General features: G+C 38.0%; 1 protein-coding gene across 5 annotated transcripts in view; it reads left to right on the top strand.

The window, feature by feature from the left end:
* OSBPL1A (oxysterol binding protein like 1A) overlaps nt 1–16,943 on the top strand; it is a 70,025-nt gene that overhangs the window by 16,593 nt on the left and 36,489 nt on the right. For all 5 annotated transcript variants that reach the window (XM_081325284.1, XM_081325281.1, XM_081325280.1 and 2 more), the window contains exons 15-16: nt 1,991–2,072; nt 4,109–4,215. In XM_081325284.1, the coding sequence (XP_081181410.1) occupies nt 1,991–2,072; nt 4,109–4,215 (189 nt within the window). The remainder of the gene's footprint in view (nt 1–1,990; nt 2,073–4,108; nt 4,216–16,943) is intronic.

The following is a 16,943-nucleotide window of genomic DNA, read 5'->3' as shown; positions in this document are numbered from 1 at the left end:
TCATTAAGCTCAATGTCACTTGATCGCCATTTGCAACCTCCTGCCAGCTTCTCCATTGGCTTTGCTTGCTGGAAGTCAGCAGGAAAGATTGCAAATGGCAGCCAAGTGTCCACAGGACACTGCAACTGTTCTAACTGTGAGCTAGTTGTCAAGTCCTGAATCACAACCACATAATTGGGGGGATACTGCAATTTATTGTAAAAATAATAAAGGCAGGTAATAAACAATTCTGGCATTCAGTGGAATACAAGACGGGTACCCTATATTGGTTACTTTGTTTGGTTTTTGCTACTTCTAGCCAGAAGAGGGAGCTCATCCCTCCTGCTTAAATCTTGAACCTTAATAAAATTGTTCATTATCATATTCTTTAAGTGTTGCTAAGTGACCGGTTGTAAGTTGAGGACTACCTGTAGTAGACATGTTTTTTTATGAATGTAGCAGGGCTGGCTGGCTTAAGGGCTTTGCAGGAGCCTGGCTGGGGAGAGGGAAGCTCAGGCATGGCAGGGGATCAGGCGGGAGGAAAGAAAAAGGAGGAAAGAAAGGGGGTAGGTGAGGGTGTTGTTGCTGTTTGTTGGAGAGGGGCAAATGAAGTCGAAGAGGGGTTGCAGGTTTTAAGTTGATCCCTTTATGTAAAGGAGGGGGGACGAGGAGAGAGAGAGAGAGTGAGAAGGTGGAATTTTACTGCTTTCTTTTGCAGGGGGGATATCCCAAGCGGAGGCAAGGGAAAGAGTGAGGAGAGAGAAAGTTGCTGGGGTTGCTAAATTCAGATTTTAATAATAAAGGACAGGGGGGAAGGGGTTTGACAAGCAACAACAGAAGAGAAGGAGAGGCTGGTGGTTGCTGCTTTGGAGACTAGCGGCCATCCGAATTTGGACTATTGCTGCTTGTGCAAGTTTTAGACATTGTGAGGAGTTGCCCTGAGGGACAAGCTGTTACTGCAGAAGGTTGACTACCTTTGTTTGTGTTCCTATCGCTGCCTGGAGCTGGGTTTCCCCCCCCCCACCCCCACCCCACTGGTTTCCAAACAGCCACTGGGAAATCATTGACTGCTATGACTGCCTGGAGTTGTTAAACACCACCACATATTGACTATCGGGGCTAGGGGCTGGCAATCTTTGTTCCTGATAGCCCCTTTTGAGGACAAGAGTCTGCCACCTCCTCACTTCGTGTGAGCTTCTGCTAGAAGAGACACTTTACTAAGACCTAGAGAGCGCAGCTGCAGAGCTCGACAGAGGGGAGCAGGGCTGGGAGGGCCTGGGCTTTGGTGGCCTCTGAGGGGTTAACGCTACATGAGTAATGACATTTTATTCAGAAATTAAGAGCATGTATAATTTTTACTCCCTGAAAACAGTTTTCCGTATCACTTTCCTGCCATCTAGTGGTCATCTGGAATTATGCCGTTCCAAGATAGGTATCTCTAAAATGACCAAAGTAGAAGAAATTGTAACCTAATTTTGGCATTATATTAGCCAGCTCACTTAGCATGAGAGTTACAGCATGATGTCAGTTCAATGTTAGTGTTTCTGGAGACATAAATACTTAGATACATTCAGTGCAGACATTTGCAGCAGGAAAACTTTCAGATATACAAATTTACGCACAAAAGCATATTTAAATGTTTTCAAGATGCCATCAACTTTTGGATGATGTTGGCAGATAATACAGTGTCTAAAAAGGTTATTGGAAATCAGTGATCAAATATTCTGATTCTTCAAGGTGATTATAGCAAATATAAAAAAATACTCAAACTGGAATACAATTCAGGATTGAAGCATAAGGAAAAGAATAATCCCTAATTGCTATTTACTGATTAATTAAAACTTAAAGTCTTCAATGTGTTTCCTGGTTTGGCAGAAATTTATTATAATGCATGCCATCTTGAGTCGCTTCCTCTGCTTCTGGAACTGTCCTCCCACCTCATTCATTATTTATTATGCTTATATGAAGCTTTTATGTAATATGCTAAATCCTTTTTGTCTTCCCTCTCCAGATTGCACAGTCTTGCCATCAACGACTAGATAAAGAAATATCCAGTTTCCAATCTATGATTACTCCATCTGATAACCCCCAAGGTAATTTTTTTAATCGAAAAGCAACTACACATGTTCATCTGAAAAATATTTAAATCCAGTTGGGAAACTTTTTTGTTGATAAACATAAGTCACTACTGTTCTGGCCTCCAAAATGTCTTGATTAGGCTATAATCATTGGTAAACAGTTAATTGAGAAGTTTCTGTATCACTGTCTTTTTATTTAGTCTCATAATCATATAGATAATATGTATCATTTTTCATATAATTTTATAATCACATTGACATGTCATACTGAGCTATAAAATAAAGCCCAAATAGCATGATCAAATTCAAATGCCTATAATTAACTATAGCTAACAAGCGGTGAGCCTCTCACAGTTTGTTGACCATGTCATATAAGTTAGGACTACGTGTTTCAGAAATAACAAACCAGAGAAAAATCATGATTTAGAACCAGTCAGAATTGCTGGTTCACAATACAGCCAATCATAATTTGTTAACTATTAACAGGAAAGTGCAGGTGTACATAATTGTTTTCATTTTTCATTTTCATAAGGCTGTGCAGTACTTTCAATAGAGGTGCTTTATATATCATGAAAACTCATCATCCCCCCCCAAATTGTTAAAGTATTTGTGGTGTTTGCAAGACTCACAACAGAGGCAGCTAAGATCTGCTTCTGAAGGGAGTTGTTCATAAATGTTCCTTCAGGTTACAGAAAGCCTTTTTCAAATGCTAAACACAACATGGCTTGTTCATGGCTAAATAATGAATGTGAAAAAGTTTGTTACTGCTACTATCCAGGAGGATCCTAATCTTTCCACTTACAAAAGGCAGAATAGATAAATTTGCTTCAATATTCTACAATGTTCTAGACTTGTTTCAAGAAATAATATTACTGAATCTCATGCTACTCCATGAGATTTTAATTTACTGTGAAGATTTTAATAATAAATTCTTAAAAATATTATGCAATGTAATGTAGAAAGAAGAGGACCGCTGAGAATGTAAGTTTCAAATATATTATAAAAGACCACTTGTCAAAGGCTCAAGAATTTTGCATTGCTCATAGAATAGAACATCTTATGAAAATGATAGTTACAGCTTTTTATATCTCATAATTTATAAAATGTGCAACTAAATGGAATTAAATAGCAAGGAAACACATCTATCTTACCTATACCAAATTAAATTTATTATTTAATAAAATGTATGGGAGAATCTTGGTGATATAAATAACAGGAAAGTGTGTTTTCGTTACATGGATTGCAGCCCAAAGAATCTAAATTCAAGATATTGTACAAATAAATGGAAAACTTGATTCCCAAGTCAGAGCTGAAATGGATTTAAATGTTCAGTAATCCCTGTTTGGAACTGATACTTGTATTGCATCAGTTAATGTTTCAGTAGACTTACTTGAAACATATTTTTATTAAGACATATTTTTATTCAAAAAGGAACTTTTATTAATAAGAATAAATCAAAAGAAACATTTGTTCCTGGATAAACAAAACAAATCAGTCTAAACTCAAATAAGGTGTCACAAGTACTTGGTTAGTATGACATGGGCTACGTTACGCTAAACCAGGGTGTCAAACTGCCGGCCCGCAGGCTGGTTGCATCATACAGACACCGCACCCACCTCAGCTCTGGCAATGCAAAAAAAATCACCATACATTGCGACACATCACATGACGTGGCAAGTTTGACACCCGTGTGCTAAACCATGATGTGATTTAATTTGGTGCCTGGCTTAGTGTTTGTGGCATACACCTGATTAGTTGCTGCTTATTCAATAAACCTTGTTAAGCAAAGCACAAGACAAGACAACTTGTGAACTCAGTTTTTGTACAGTTGCAGATTTTACCTATTAATAAAACATTTTCTCCTAATTCAGACTAAAATTAATCTATTCAAAACATCTCCTTTCTCAAGTATATTCTGTATAACTCTCAGAGTGGGACAGTACAGTACATTGCTACCTTCTGCTTCTATGGGATAGTCAAGTACTATTTTATATAGAATACAAGTGCAAACAACAGTTGGAAAACGTAATGCCTTTATGCTTCTTTTTTAGGACTACCTACTTTGATTCTCAAGAGAGCTGAAGAAATCTCTAAAACAGCAAGAGAAACTTGTGAAACCCTAAGTAACTGTATCAAACTCTTCACTAGGCAAGAAGGGGTATGCCATACTTTTTATGGGTCAGAACATTCACAGTTATCTATAAACCAAGAATAGAAGCATTATTTACACAACCTCTTTTTCTTTCATTCCAGCTCTGCACTCTGGTAACTCTTATTGTTGTGTTTTTAAATAATGTTGTACTGCAATAAGTTAAGTTTTTCCAAACAGCGCCCTCCTGCTGTTTTGAACTGATTATTAGCCATTTAGATAATGGGACTGTAGACTAATACGTATGGGGAGCATTAAATAAAAATTCTTCAAGATCATAGACTGGGAAACTTTCCCAAATGTTTGGAAACATAGCAGAGCAATTTTATAATAATAACTCATTGATAAAGGACTTCCTAGAAAATTGATTAAAATTGGATGGGTACACAGTTAGAAATTGAAGGTAAAGGGTTAAGAGATAACTTTCAGAGCTCTATGGTCATTTTGGAGCAAATTAATTACGCTGCTCATGATCCTCCACAAAAGCTATATAAGTTAATGGTTCCCCTTGCATATTCTTCTAGTGATTCTACAGTTTGAAGTATGCTGTGTGAAATAATACCTCTATTGTTTGTCTTCAATTTTACTTCATTTGATTTCATTGGAAAATTGTGATTTATAGTCTTAGAGCTATATAAATTTCTTTCTCCACTTCCCACACACCATGCATAATTTTAAATATGTCTTATTATATTCATTATCTTACAAATGAAGGAGCTTTTTCCTTCTTCTAAATAGTCCCAAATACTTGCAGTTCCTCATAGGAAATTAATAGTTCAATGATACTTTTGGTTGATTTTTCTGAACTTTTCTTGCTCTAGTACAAGGGTGTCAAACTGCCAGCCCGCGGGCCGGATGCATCATCCGGAAGCCCCGCCCACCCCATTGCTGGCAATGGCAAAACCATCCCGATACGTTGTACGACGTCACGTGACGTCGCGAGTTTGACATGTCTGCTCTAGTATATACTTTTTGAAACACAATGATAAAAATGTACGTAGTCCTATAAATCACAGATTTAAATAAAGGGGTTTTTTTTTATAAGCTTAGTTTCAGTGGATATGGTTTGATTTTAAAGTAATAACTGAATTCATCATCCTGTAATAGATGCATGTTGAGCTTTCATTTTATGTGAATAATTTGGATGTGAAAATGAGAAAGCTTGCATTCACTGCAAATTGCATTGCTGAGTACATGACAATGCAGTTTATACAGTGAATTCATTGTGAGCCCATAAAAGCTGGATTAGGAAAAATATGAATGTATACCCTATTAAAAGCAAATTAGGGAAATATTTGTGTGTGGTAAGCCGGAATAATTTATGCATAATTGCAAATAAATAACAATATGTAGTTGCCCATCTTAAATACATTACCCTGGGTAGCAAACAATCCATACAAAAGCAGGATTAAAACCTCCATAACCTATTGAAATAATGCAGTACAAAAAGAAAAAAAAATAGAAAACCAACTTGCTGGTCCTAATGCCTAAGAAAAAAAAACAAGTTTAGCAGCCTTTGAGAGGCCAAGAAGGTTGGGAACAACTAAATCTTAAGGCAGAGGCTGTTCCAATAAGCAGGCACAGTACATACTATATAAATATGTATGATAAGTCTACAGTGTAAATCATGTGTCATCAAACTGTTGCAAGCATATTTTTAGTTAGGTATTATACATATACTTCTAAGGCTTGAATCTGCTGTTGGAAATAAATGTTAAGACTGTACTAATGAAGTCTTTATATAGATTATGTCAAGGCTGTATGGTTAGAGGAGGGAAAATATGTACTGAAGAGTTACTGAAGGAAGGCAAATGAAAATGAAAGTAGAATGTATGGAGAACAAAATGTAAGGTATCCTCCTGTCAGTGGAGTTGGGAGTTAATTTCTGTACCAAAGGGGAGTAATTATGCTATCATTTTGTAAAGTCGGCTGTTTAAGACTGTGGGGATGATATATCTCCCAGCATGCAGTTTACTTTCTCTTTGTTTTTCTTGTGGATTCACAAATGACTGAAGTCAGTTATGCTGTGCCTCCACAGTAAACTTAAGATCAATAGCGTAAAGGTAATGTAGTGCATATGTAGGTTTCTCCTACTCTTGTACACTGTCCTGCCTCACTATTCTTGTTATCTTGAGCCATTTGCTGGTGTCATTTTTTATCTTGAATTCCTGGTGGCATATTGGATCCTTGATTTGCATTAGCCTTGCCACTGTCAGCCTGATCACATCAGAGGTATCTGTCTTTAGCTCCAGCTGCTATAGGAAAATGTCCATCTGTTAAATTGTAGTGCCTTTGGTTTTCTGCTACCATTAAGGTGAAAAAAATTGGGCAGATTCTCATGTTCATATTTCTGTATAATGTTTCATAGGATTGCATATGCTAAATATAGATGTGGTTAAGATCCATTTTAAAATGTGTAATTAAGCCAGCTCTTGCTATTCGTACCCATTAATGTATATATTGGATATACATGGGCACTTTTCCTTGATGTCTTTCTGTAGCATAGCCCTTCCTGTTGACCTTGCCTTGATGTTAGTGCCTTTTTAAAAAAAAGGGGGGGGGAAGGGAATGCTAGATAAGATTTTATCTCAGAAAATGAATTTTAAAAATACTACAGAAAAAATAGCATACAACAAAAATAATGAGTTTTGTAAGCAATTACAATGTACTATGGAGTAAACCCATTGAATGTAATGGAATTTATTGAAACATTTAGGATAGTGTGCAGAACTAGTTTTTGTCTCATTGTGCTTGTTTTCCTAAGCAATCTTAAGTGTTGTTTGGCTGAACAACTCTTAAATCCGAGAGTAATTAGTTTTTCAAGCAGTACCATAGATTCATTGGGTCTGGTATGTAATTCAATGAATCTTCCTGGGAATGAATGTCAATTATTCTATGCAATTCCCAATACAAAATGTGTGTGTATTCACTATCAATTGCAGACACTTATTAACAACACTGTCTGGACCAGCAGTATTTTGAGCTTCTGATAGGCAAGATACTAGAACAACTAGTTAAATCTTTTAAAACTGAAAAAAATCTACTAATCATTTTCAGAGATATTTGTTATTGATAAATCAATTTAATATGCAAAAGCTAAATGATGAATGGAAAAAAGAATTACAGGTAGTTGTCCACTTGTGACTACAATTAGGACTGGAATGTTGGGTTTGAATAAAGCCATCTTTAAGTGGACAGAGCCCAGATCTCCCAATTACAATAGTTAAGAGGACAGAGTGAAACATCTGCCAGCCAAAGGAGGACAAGCAGTTTCCCTCCATGCTCAGAAGAGGACTCCTGTGGTGGGATGCATCCCCATTTCATTTCTCCAACTCAGTGCAGGAGTTTTTCTCCTCTCCATGCATAGAAGTGAATTCCTCCACTAGGATGAAGGAATGAAGCTTGGATCTTCACAATCTCTGCTTCCTTTTTCCAGCCTGGTGCAGGATTTCCTCTTTCCTCCCTGTGGGGAAGAGAAACTGGGCTGGAACAATGAAGTTCAGAACTTCAGGATTCCTGCTTCCATTTCACCAGCTCAGCACTGGAGTTCTTTCCACCAGCCCCACACTCCACAGGCATACAAGGGAATTCCTTCAGTGGACTAGAGAAATGAAGCTTGGCTTTTCAAGATCTTTGCTTCATTTTTCTACCCCAGCACAGGAGCACCTTTCTGTGCACAATCATTTTGACTTTCTGGAGCAGCTGGCAGAGAAGTTTGCAAATGATGATCAGATGATCACAGGGCATCCATCATAGTAGGTGTGAAGAGGTTGCTGTGCATTTATATATACAGTGTACATGTGTCTATATGTGTGTGTGTGTGTGTGTTTTATACATATATGTGTGTATATAAAATCTCCCATATATGTATGCACATTCTTCTAAAATGTTTGCATTAGATAATTATACATAAAATTGTAATTGTTTACCATATTGTCATACTTTATGCTGTTGTAGTTTTTCACTTTTTAAGATGTGTGTGTGTATATATATATGTATATGTATGTGTGTGTGTCTTTGTATATATATGTATATATACTGCTCAAAAAAATAAAGGGAACACAAGATAAGACATCCTACTATTAAATACAGTACATTGTGTTGTTTAAGTGTTCCCTTTATTTTTTTGAGCAGTATATGTGTGTGTGTGTGTGTGTGTGTGTGTGTGTGTATGTTTTCATAGATTTTCATGGGTATAGGTATGTAGGTCTTGGCGTATTCGGGTCTTTTCCCGTATAGGATTGAGGGTGTCTTGGCAACGTTTTGACGAGGTCCCACTCGTCATCTTCAGGCTGCTGTCTTCGGTTTTGCACGAGTGGGACCTCGTCAAAACGTCGCCAAGACACCCTCAATCCTATACGGGAAAAGACCCGAATACGCCAAGACAGACAGACACACACACACACACACACACACACACACACACACACACATATATATATATATATATATATATATATATATATATATATATATATATATATATATATATATATATATATATATATCATTCCCAGGTAGATTCATTGGATTACATACATACCAGACCCAATGAATCTATGGTACTGCTTGAAAAACATATATCTGTGTTGTGCTTATGCTTGTTGTTGTTGTTGTTGTTAGCTGCGAAGTCCCACAATATGGTGCTGATGTGGCCAACTCTTAAAATAACCTTAAAATAAACCATATTCAGAAACAAGTTGTTCCAGTCGGCTTGCTGTCCGCTGCAAATCAGTTAGTTGGGAGAAGAACTCTGGTGCTCCTAAACGAATGTCTTTGGGTCCCTTTAAGGGAGACACGGGCAATTCTTCTTCAGAAGGCAGGTGCTTCCATGCGGTTTGCTACGTCTGTATATTATATCCTTTAGGACCCGGCAGAAATATTTCTGTCCGAACTGGGTTAACTGAGTGACGAGGCTTAAGGCATCCAATTTCTTCGATGCATCCGGCCGTTGTTTATTGTCCTTGGGGAGTTAAAAGTTCTTAAGAGCGTCGAGCTCTGCCCGCGCGTGCCAACAACTCTCGAAGGAGCAGGGACCGCCTGGCATCGCCCAAGCGGCAGTTGAGTGCCGGGGCCGGCTCCGGGCTTTACCGGCTGCGTGGTACAACGGCAGGCATCCTAATTAAGCTGGAATGGCGCCAGGATTCTGAAAGCTTCAGAATTGTAACAACACCCGTCCTTCCTCGCTTAAGGGCAAAACCGCGCGTCTGAACCCTACTTCAGCCTTCTACCACCCCCCCACCCCCGTCTTCTGCCGCCGGAGAGCAGCGAATCCGTACTGGACTCGGGGGGACCGGCCTGGTTTTGCTCTCGCGATACACCCTGCAGAGGTGCCGGTCCCGGGAGCAGCGGCAGGGTCGGCTGGAGAGGAGAAGCGAAGGGAGAAAGCGACGGGGGCGGGGAGCAAAAAGAGACCCCTCGGGCTGCCCACAATGCCAGCAATGTCCTGACGGAGTCGGAGGAGCGGATACTGGCCGGGTGGGTGTTGTGACGCGGTTATTTGCGTGCTGGGGAAGGACGGTAAGTCCGCCTTGGCGTCGGGTGCGAGTCTCTCTGATACTTTGCGGTAGGACAGGGAGGGGGGAAAACGAAGCGATAGACTTGGGGACTAACCTCATTCGGAGGCCTTCCGTGTTTATTTGGAAAAGTTCTGGTCGTCTTTTCCTGTCCTTGAAGGTCGTGTTAAAACTGAGGGGCTAATTTACTGGTTTTGGTTTCATATAACTGCTTGAAAGTTAATACGGTAGCTGCCTTCCTGGATTTTCTTTGACATTGGAATTCCTCTTCTCATTGGAGTGATAATCTTTTTTTTTAAAAAAAACTGACTCAGTTTTCATAAATTGTATATAGTCTTAACACCTGGTTTACAGTCAAAATGTGCTGTAAAATCAAGTAATTGGCTGCAAAGAAAGCTTCAGAATTGTAACAAAGAGATACTTCGAGTGCTCTGGCTGCTTCATGATATGCGGTGTTGGTTAACATAAGATCATGTTCTTCATCTCCTTTTGAAGTAGAACTGAATGATATTTTCAAGACAAACTCAATATTGGCACTGATCATTTGGTCATATTACTATAAGAATATATTGATAGTGATAAATAGGCTGTCAGGTGTATTGGGGCTGTAGAGTTGAACTATACTAATTAGTTTTTGAAAGCTGTACATGTATAAAATTGTATATAGATGCAATCGCCCCAGAAATTGAGTTTTATCACGGGTTTTTTTAAAAAAAAAAAGTCTGGAAGGGGTACCGAAGTGAAAGCTGGAAATCTGACAGTTTCACTTCATTCTAATTATAGCGGGAAAACCAAGTAACAAGCCCATCTACTTTCAAAAGCATTTTTCTGTAATTTTGGGGTCTTTGAGAAGTAAATGTGTTTAGAATTGTAATCTTAATCTTTATAATTTGTTTTACTAGGGTTTTCCATAGAAATAACATTTTTCTCAGATTGGAAAATTGAAACAAAGGATGACAAGTACTGACAACTTTACTTGTTAAAAAGCTACTGCTTAATTTACTCTACTTTAGTTTTCTATAATCACTTATCCACAAAATTTTGCTTTAGCGTTTCTTTTCACTTGCTGCGTTGACTTTTCATCTTTAACTTCCTGCTGTCATTGTTATAACAGTTCTTGGAAATAGATTTATTTGGAAGATACTAATTGGACAAAAGGCAAGAGCCTATTTGGGGGGGAAATATTCAATCTCCACAGTTCTGTTAGTGTATTCTTGCCACTAAAAAAAAATTGGGTAATATGTTCATTGTATGTTTCTTGTAAATCTGATGTCTTAAAGCCATTTCTTTGACAAAGAATATCTTACATAAATATACTCATTGTTACACTGCTAATGGTAGCATGTCTTTCTTTACATTATGTGAAGCGGTGTAAATATGCAAGAGAAATGGAAGGCAGTCACATAGGGATCACAACTTGTTCCATTCCTTCAATAAACCTCGTAGTGGGCTACTATATCCAAGCTGCAGATATCCAGATGACCAGCAGAGGAACATGTTAAATATTTATTTCCAATTGATGGTTATGTAGATTTTTGCAACCCAAGTGGGGTACACTTCAGATGTTAAGACATCTGAATGGGAAGAATGGTCTTTTGAGAAAAGATGCAGGACTGCTGTACAGGTGTGTGGTTCTGGATGGAAGGATAAGAGGGGATACCTGGATGATTATCCGAGGAGGTGCAGTTCAGGTTTTCTACTGTAGTAAGAAAAGGCTAAGCATGTAAACCTCTACTCACCTTTTTCTCAATAGCCACAGCCTGGTGAAGACATGCTTCTCTTTCACCATTTGGGGAGGACGGGACATTTGAGAAGTTTTCCCAGATAGATTGATTATACACTGGATTATGCACATATGATGGGGAGCCACAGCTGGCAACAAACTCTCACAGTATGTGCATATATCCCTTTCAGATTGCACTCACCATAAATGCTGTGCCTCTGAACATAATTTAGTGCTTACCAGAAAATGATCCAATATTATATTAATTCTCGTTACTTCCTTTACAGATTTTTTTATGCTTTGCATTCCAAAGTCTGTTTTCAAATTGTAGGAAACAAAGGCCATTTTGTTTTATTTTGTAGTAGAAACCAAGAGATCATGCTTTCAGTCCAACACAGAGCCTTGGTGGAGCAGTGGGCTAATGCCTCCTTAAGTAACACCAGCTGCCTGCAATTAGTGCAGGTTCGCATCCCACCAGGCTCAAGGTTGACTCAGCCTTCCATCCTTCCGAGGTAGGTAAAATGAGGACCCAGATTGTTGGGGGCAATTAAGCTGACTTTGTAATAATGCCGCTTGGGGGTGTGTGAAAGCCCTAATAAGCAGGCATATACATAGAATGAAGGCTACTGCTAAGCTTGTAAGCCGCCCTGAGTCTTCGGAGAAGGGCGGGATATAAATGGAATTAAAATAAAAATAAATAAATAAATAAAACTTCACAGAGTTAAGTTGTAGGGAAAAATAGGGAAAACGTGCACACAATCTTGAAATTTAAGAAAATTAAGATGGAATAGAAATCTAAGCAGAACTGACCATGTGGTATAGGTGTTTCAGTGTACTAATATGTAAATACAATATTCTTGTGTCACTCATTCTAAACTTTTTAAAGAATTAATATATTAATCTTTTTAGAATCCTGTCTTCTAGGATAATTGTTTAGAATATGTTAAAAGGTCCCATAAAAGCACTAAGGGTTTAAAAAGGAAATTCTCAGAAACCTCAGAAAAAACATTTGAGCTATAAAACCAAATGAAGGCATCTCAGCCATGTTTAATATCCTGATTTATTATGTAGGGTTATTGTATTTATTGTATTACCTAGCATAAATTCTAACTGTTGTATGCTTTAAGGATCTTTGTCAACACTTAGCAAGGATTGTAAAAGATATACTGGCATAAGGATATAGGTATCTAGGAATAACCTCACGTTTTATTTTTTTCATTTCATTTTTGTCCAATTTGTATTTCATTAGCAACATGTAGAATGAGTTGCATACAAGTTTTGTTTTATCATAATACTGATACATAAATATAGGTTTGATCATATATTTGTTGCATTGTTTAAACTTTTCCTAGAAATAAAAATCAGCTAATGGTGCAGCAGTGGTTAATATTACAGGTTTATGAGTATACAGCTGAATTAATTTTATTCTATTTCAGTTGTTGGCTGAAAAGAGGAATAACACCTTGCTGGTCTCTAATAATTTTGCTACTCACATGGTAATCTGCCCAGAAATCCAGCTGTATTCACTGGACTTTGTATTAACTTTACTAATGAATCTTTGTTAATTTAGTCTCCAGAATGAGATTGAAAGTCATAATCTGGAAAATGTGGATGTTTAAAAATCTGCTTTGGAATATTTTAACTTGTGCTTGTCTTGAGCCTATTTCAGATGCCATAATCGTCTAATAGAAAATGATAATTCTGGGATTACCTGACATGTTTGTTTGAAAATTGCTTTGTTTTAATCTTATATTTCACACCCAGGGTGGATATACAAAACTTTATTATCAAATTACAGGGCACTTGTTCCAGCTTTGTTTATTTCAATAAGCCGCTTTCCCATGGTCAGACTGCCCTTTTTAGTACTTCTACTTGAAATCCTTCATTTAGCCACACAAAAATGAAAAGGTATTCATTTGCAAGACATATATACAGTAAAATGTTACATGTTCTTGTAACCTACAGTTCTAAATATCTAATACAATATCTAAAGAAAAAAATCTCATATTTTTTATTTAGCTATTGTGTCTAATATTTAGTACTGTAGGCTCCTATTTGTCAGAATTTTATTGGATATTTAGTACTATAGGTTATTTGTGAGAAATTTATTGGATAATTAGTACTGTAAGTTCTTATTTGTCAGGATTCCTCTAATACGAAATAAAATATTTACTAGAGCAGATATGGCCAATTTAGGATCTTATGGAAGTTTTTGAACTTATGCCAGAAACCTTAACATGGCCACTATGGGAGATCCACACCAACAGATTGACCACTAATGTACTAGAATTTATTCAGGATTCATAATGTCTGGTTTGTTATTCTTGCTGGTAATTGTATAATTAATATTACTTGCACTCTTTAGTGAAATGGAGGGACAATTGCTACAGTTAGTAACTATTTTATGCAGAAATTAGAACCATTCTTTTTTAAAAAAATCAAGAGTGTGAGTTTGAATTTGAACTTGCTTTACCTTAGTTATCAGTTTTTTTCTGCAGCAGTGACTAAAGGATATCATGTTTTCTCCTTAGTGAATCATATATTCAGGTATATGATCATATGGAGAAAACTAGGTGGATGCTTGCTATATTTAGAACATCATACTGTTGGCCAGAAAATAGACTTATTTCTGCTCAGTGCTTTATAGAATAGGTTGACAGTGGCAGCAGTTGGAAATTATTAGAATAGTACCATAAGTAGGAAACAAAACTGTTACTCCAGTAGCTATATCAAAAGGGTTATAAAGAGGATTATGTGTTGTCTTCACACATTCAAAGCTTAATTTTTAATTTAATCGAGCTGCAGTTTTCTATTCTTTCTGAATAGAAACTAGGTTCAGACCTTGTTTACAAGCCTGATTTGAAGTTAGAACTCAAAATGTAGTTTATTGGTTTAGATCTGATGGTGAATTATAGGTTGATTTAGAAAATGAAGTACACTGGGAATATGGAAGAGGACAAAATAAAGGTGTATGCAAACACAGTGTTCATTCACTATTCTGCAAATCGTAGTTTGGAGAATGAATGAAGTTGTTATGAAGTGCTAGTTGAATCGTTGCTATGAGCTCAGAGCTGTTGACTTTTGCCATCTTATATAATAGCCTTTGAACAGAAAAACTAAAAATCTGTAACTAGTACTATCCAAGACCTATAAGCCAGCTTCTCACAGTCTTACTCAAGAGAGTCTTTCCAACTCTGAATTCCTTCATCAGCATCAGTTGAGTTTCAATTCCTTTTCATTCTTCCAGTCTCTCATCATGGTTTACATAATATGAATGGCTACATAGAAAAGGTCTTTTCTGTGAAGGCATTTTAATTTTAAAATAATTATTTTCTAGTTGTTAAAATGTAGGCATCAAACTAGGTTCTCCCTAGATTTTCCTGAGTTTTTAATGAATAGCTTGGTACAATGTTATAAAAAATGTTTTGTATAGTTAACTACATGAGGCTAATTTATATAAACAAAGGCAAGGGCTTTTGCTTCTTAAGCAAGCCAGGCTTTAAAGCAGGGGTGTCAAATTGCCGGCCCATGGGCCGGTTGCATCATATGGAGACCACGCCCACTCCAGCTCCAGCAATGAAAAAAAAGTTGCAGGTTGCAACACTTCACATGATGCAGGGAGTTTGACACCCGTGCTTTAAAGCATGTTTAAATTTTATCATGAATAAACTTGTGTTGTTAAAATGTGTAGAAACAGCATAAATCCAAACTGTCAAAGCCTGTCAGAGGTGGATCTTGTGGAATTCCAAACGTAGAAGGTACTATTATAGAAAAGATCCAACATTTGGAAAATGCTATTTTAGGGTTGCGTATAAAAGAATTTGAAAATAGGGTTTCCCTACAGGACACACATAGCGGAAGCTCCTAAAATATCTATGATATGTTAGGCTACCTTTTGACAGTTTTAAAAATAAGTACCAATATTTTGAATATAGCATGGAAATTAACTGCCAGGTTATAAGGCTTATTTACAATATTAGCATAATATGGTTCAAGTCAGTAAAAACTAGATAACTGAATTCAAAACAAATTGATTTTTTTTTCAAATATAGTATGTTCAGTGATAATATCATTTATTTGATGTTATGGTTTAGATCAGACATGTCAAACACAAGGCCCGGGGGCCGGATCTGGCCCACAAAGTGGTTTCATGCAGCCCGCAAAGCCATCCTGGAAACAGTGAGGGAACGGCCCCCACTGCCTTGGCCCTGGCCCAGAGACCCTCCTTCTGCCAGAGACCCTCAGATCTGTCCCACTCCTGCCCAGGCCCCCATAGGTACCCTTGATGCGAACGATGTAGAGCTGGCCATGCCCATCCAGTAGGCCATACGCACTCTAGCCATGCCCACCCAGTAGGCCACGCCCACCCTGGCCATACCCACCCGGCCCCCTGAGGGCAACCGCAATGCTGATGCGGCCCTCAATGAAATTGAGTTTGACACCCCTGGTTTAGATAGAAAATGACTTTGCTATGAATATGAAAGCAGCCATATTCTTAGTATCCAAATTAAATGACAGGAAATTTTCCTGTGGGTAGTATATTCTAAGTTAGGCCTATTCAGTAGGTTGGCCGAGTGCCCTAGTCTATGAAATTGATCTTCAAGTAAAATTGTTACCCAAGCTCAGAGTGATGAAAAGATTATTTAGAATTGTGTTTGTTGTTGTTGTTTTTAGCTGCGAAGTCATGTCCGACCCATCGCAACCCCATGGACAATGTTCCTCCAGGCCTTCCTGTCCTCTACCATCTTCTGGAGTCCATTTAAGCTCACGCTTACTGCTTCAGTGACTCCATCCAGCCACCTCATTCTTTGTCGTCCCATTCTTCTCTTGCCCTCAACCTTTCCCAGCATTAGCCTCTTCTCCAGTGAGCCCTTCCTTCTCATTAGGTGGCCAAAGTATTTGAGTTTCAACTTCAGGACCTGGCCTTCTAAAGAGCAGTCAGGGTTGATCTCTAGGACTGACCGGTTTGATCACCTTGCAGTCCAAGGGACTCGCAACAGTCTTCTCCAGCACCATAGTTCAAAGGTCTCAATTCTTTGGCACTCAGCCTTTCTTATGGTCCAGCTTTCACTGCCATACATTGCAACTGGGAAGACCCCATAGCCTTGACTATACGCACTTTTGTTGACAGGGTGATGTCTCTGCTTTTTAGTGTGCTGTCTAGATTTGCCATGGCTTTCCTCCCCAGAAGCAAGCGTCTTTTAATTTCTTGGCTACAGTCCCCATCTGCAGTGATCTTGGAGCCCAGGAAAATAAAATCTGTCACTACCTCCCTTTCTTCCCCATCTATTTGCCAGGAATTGAGAGGGCCGGATCTCCTTCTTCACCCGCAACAAGAGGCTCTTTAGTTCTTCTTCACTTTCTGCCATTAGAGTGGTATCATCTGCATATCTTAGGTTGTTGATATTTCTCCCGGCAATCTTAATTCCAACTTTTGATTCATCTAGCCCTGCCTTTCTCATGATGTGCTCTGCATATATGTTAAATAGGCAGGGCGA

Source organism: Vipera berus, assembly GCF_964194415.1.
Source record: "Vipera berus genome assembly, chromosome: 3".
NCBI classification, from domain to species: domain Eukaryota; kingdom Metazoa; phylum Chordata; class Lepidosauria; order Squamata; family Viperidae; genus Vipera; species Vipera berus.
Note: the sequence above shows the minus strand (reverse complement) of the source record. Positions and strands in the feature narration are given on the sequence as shown.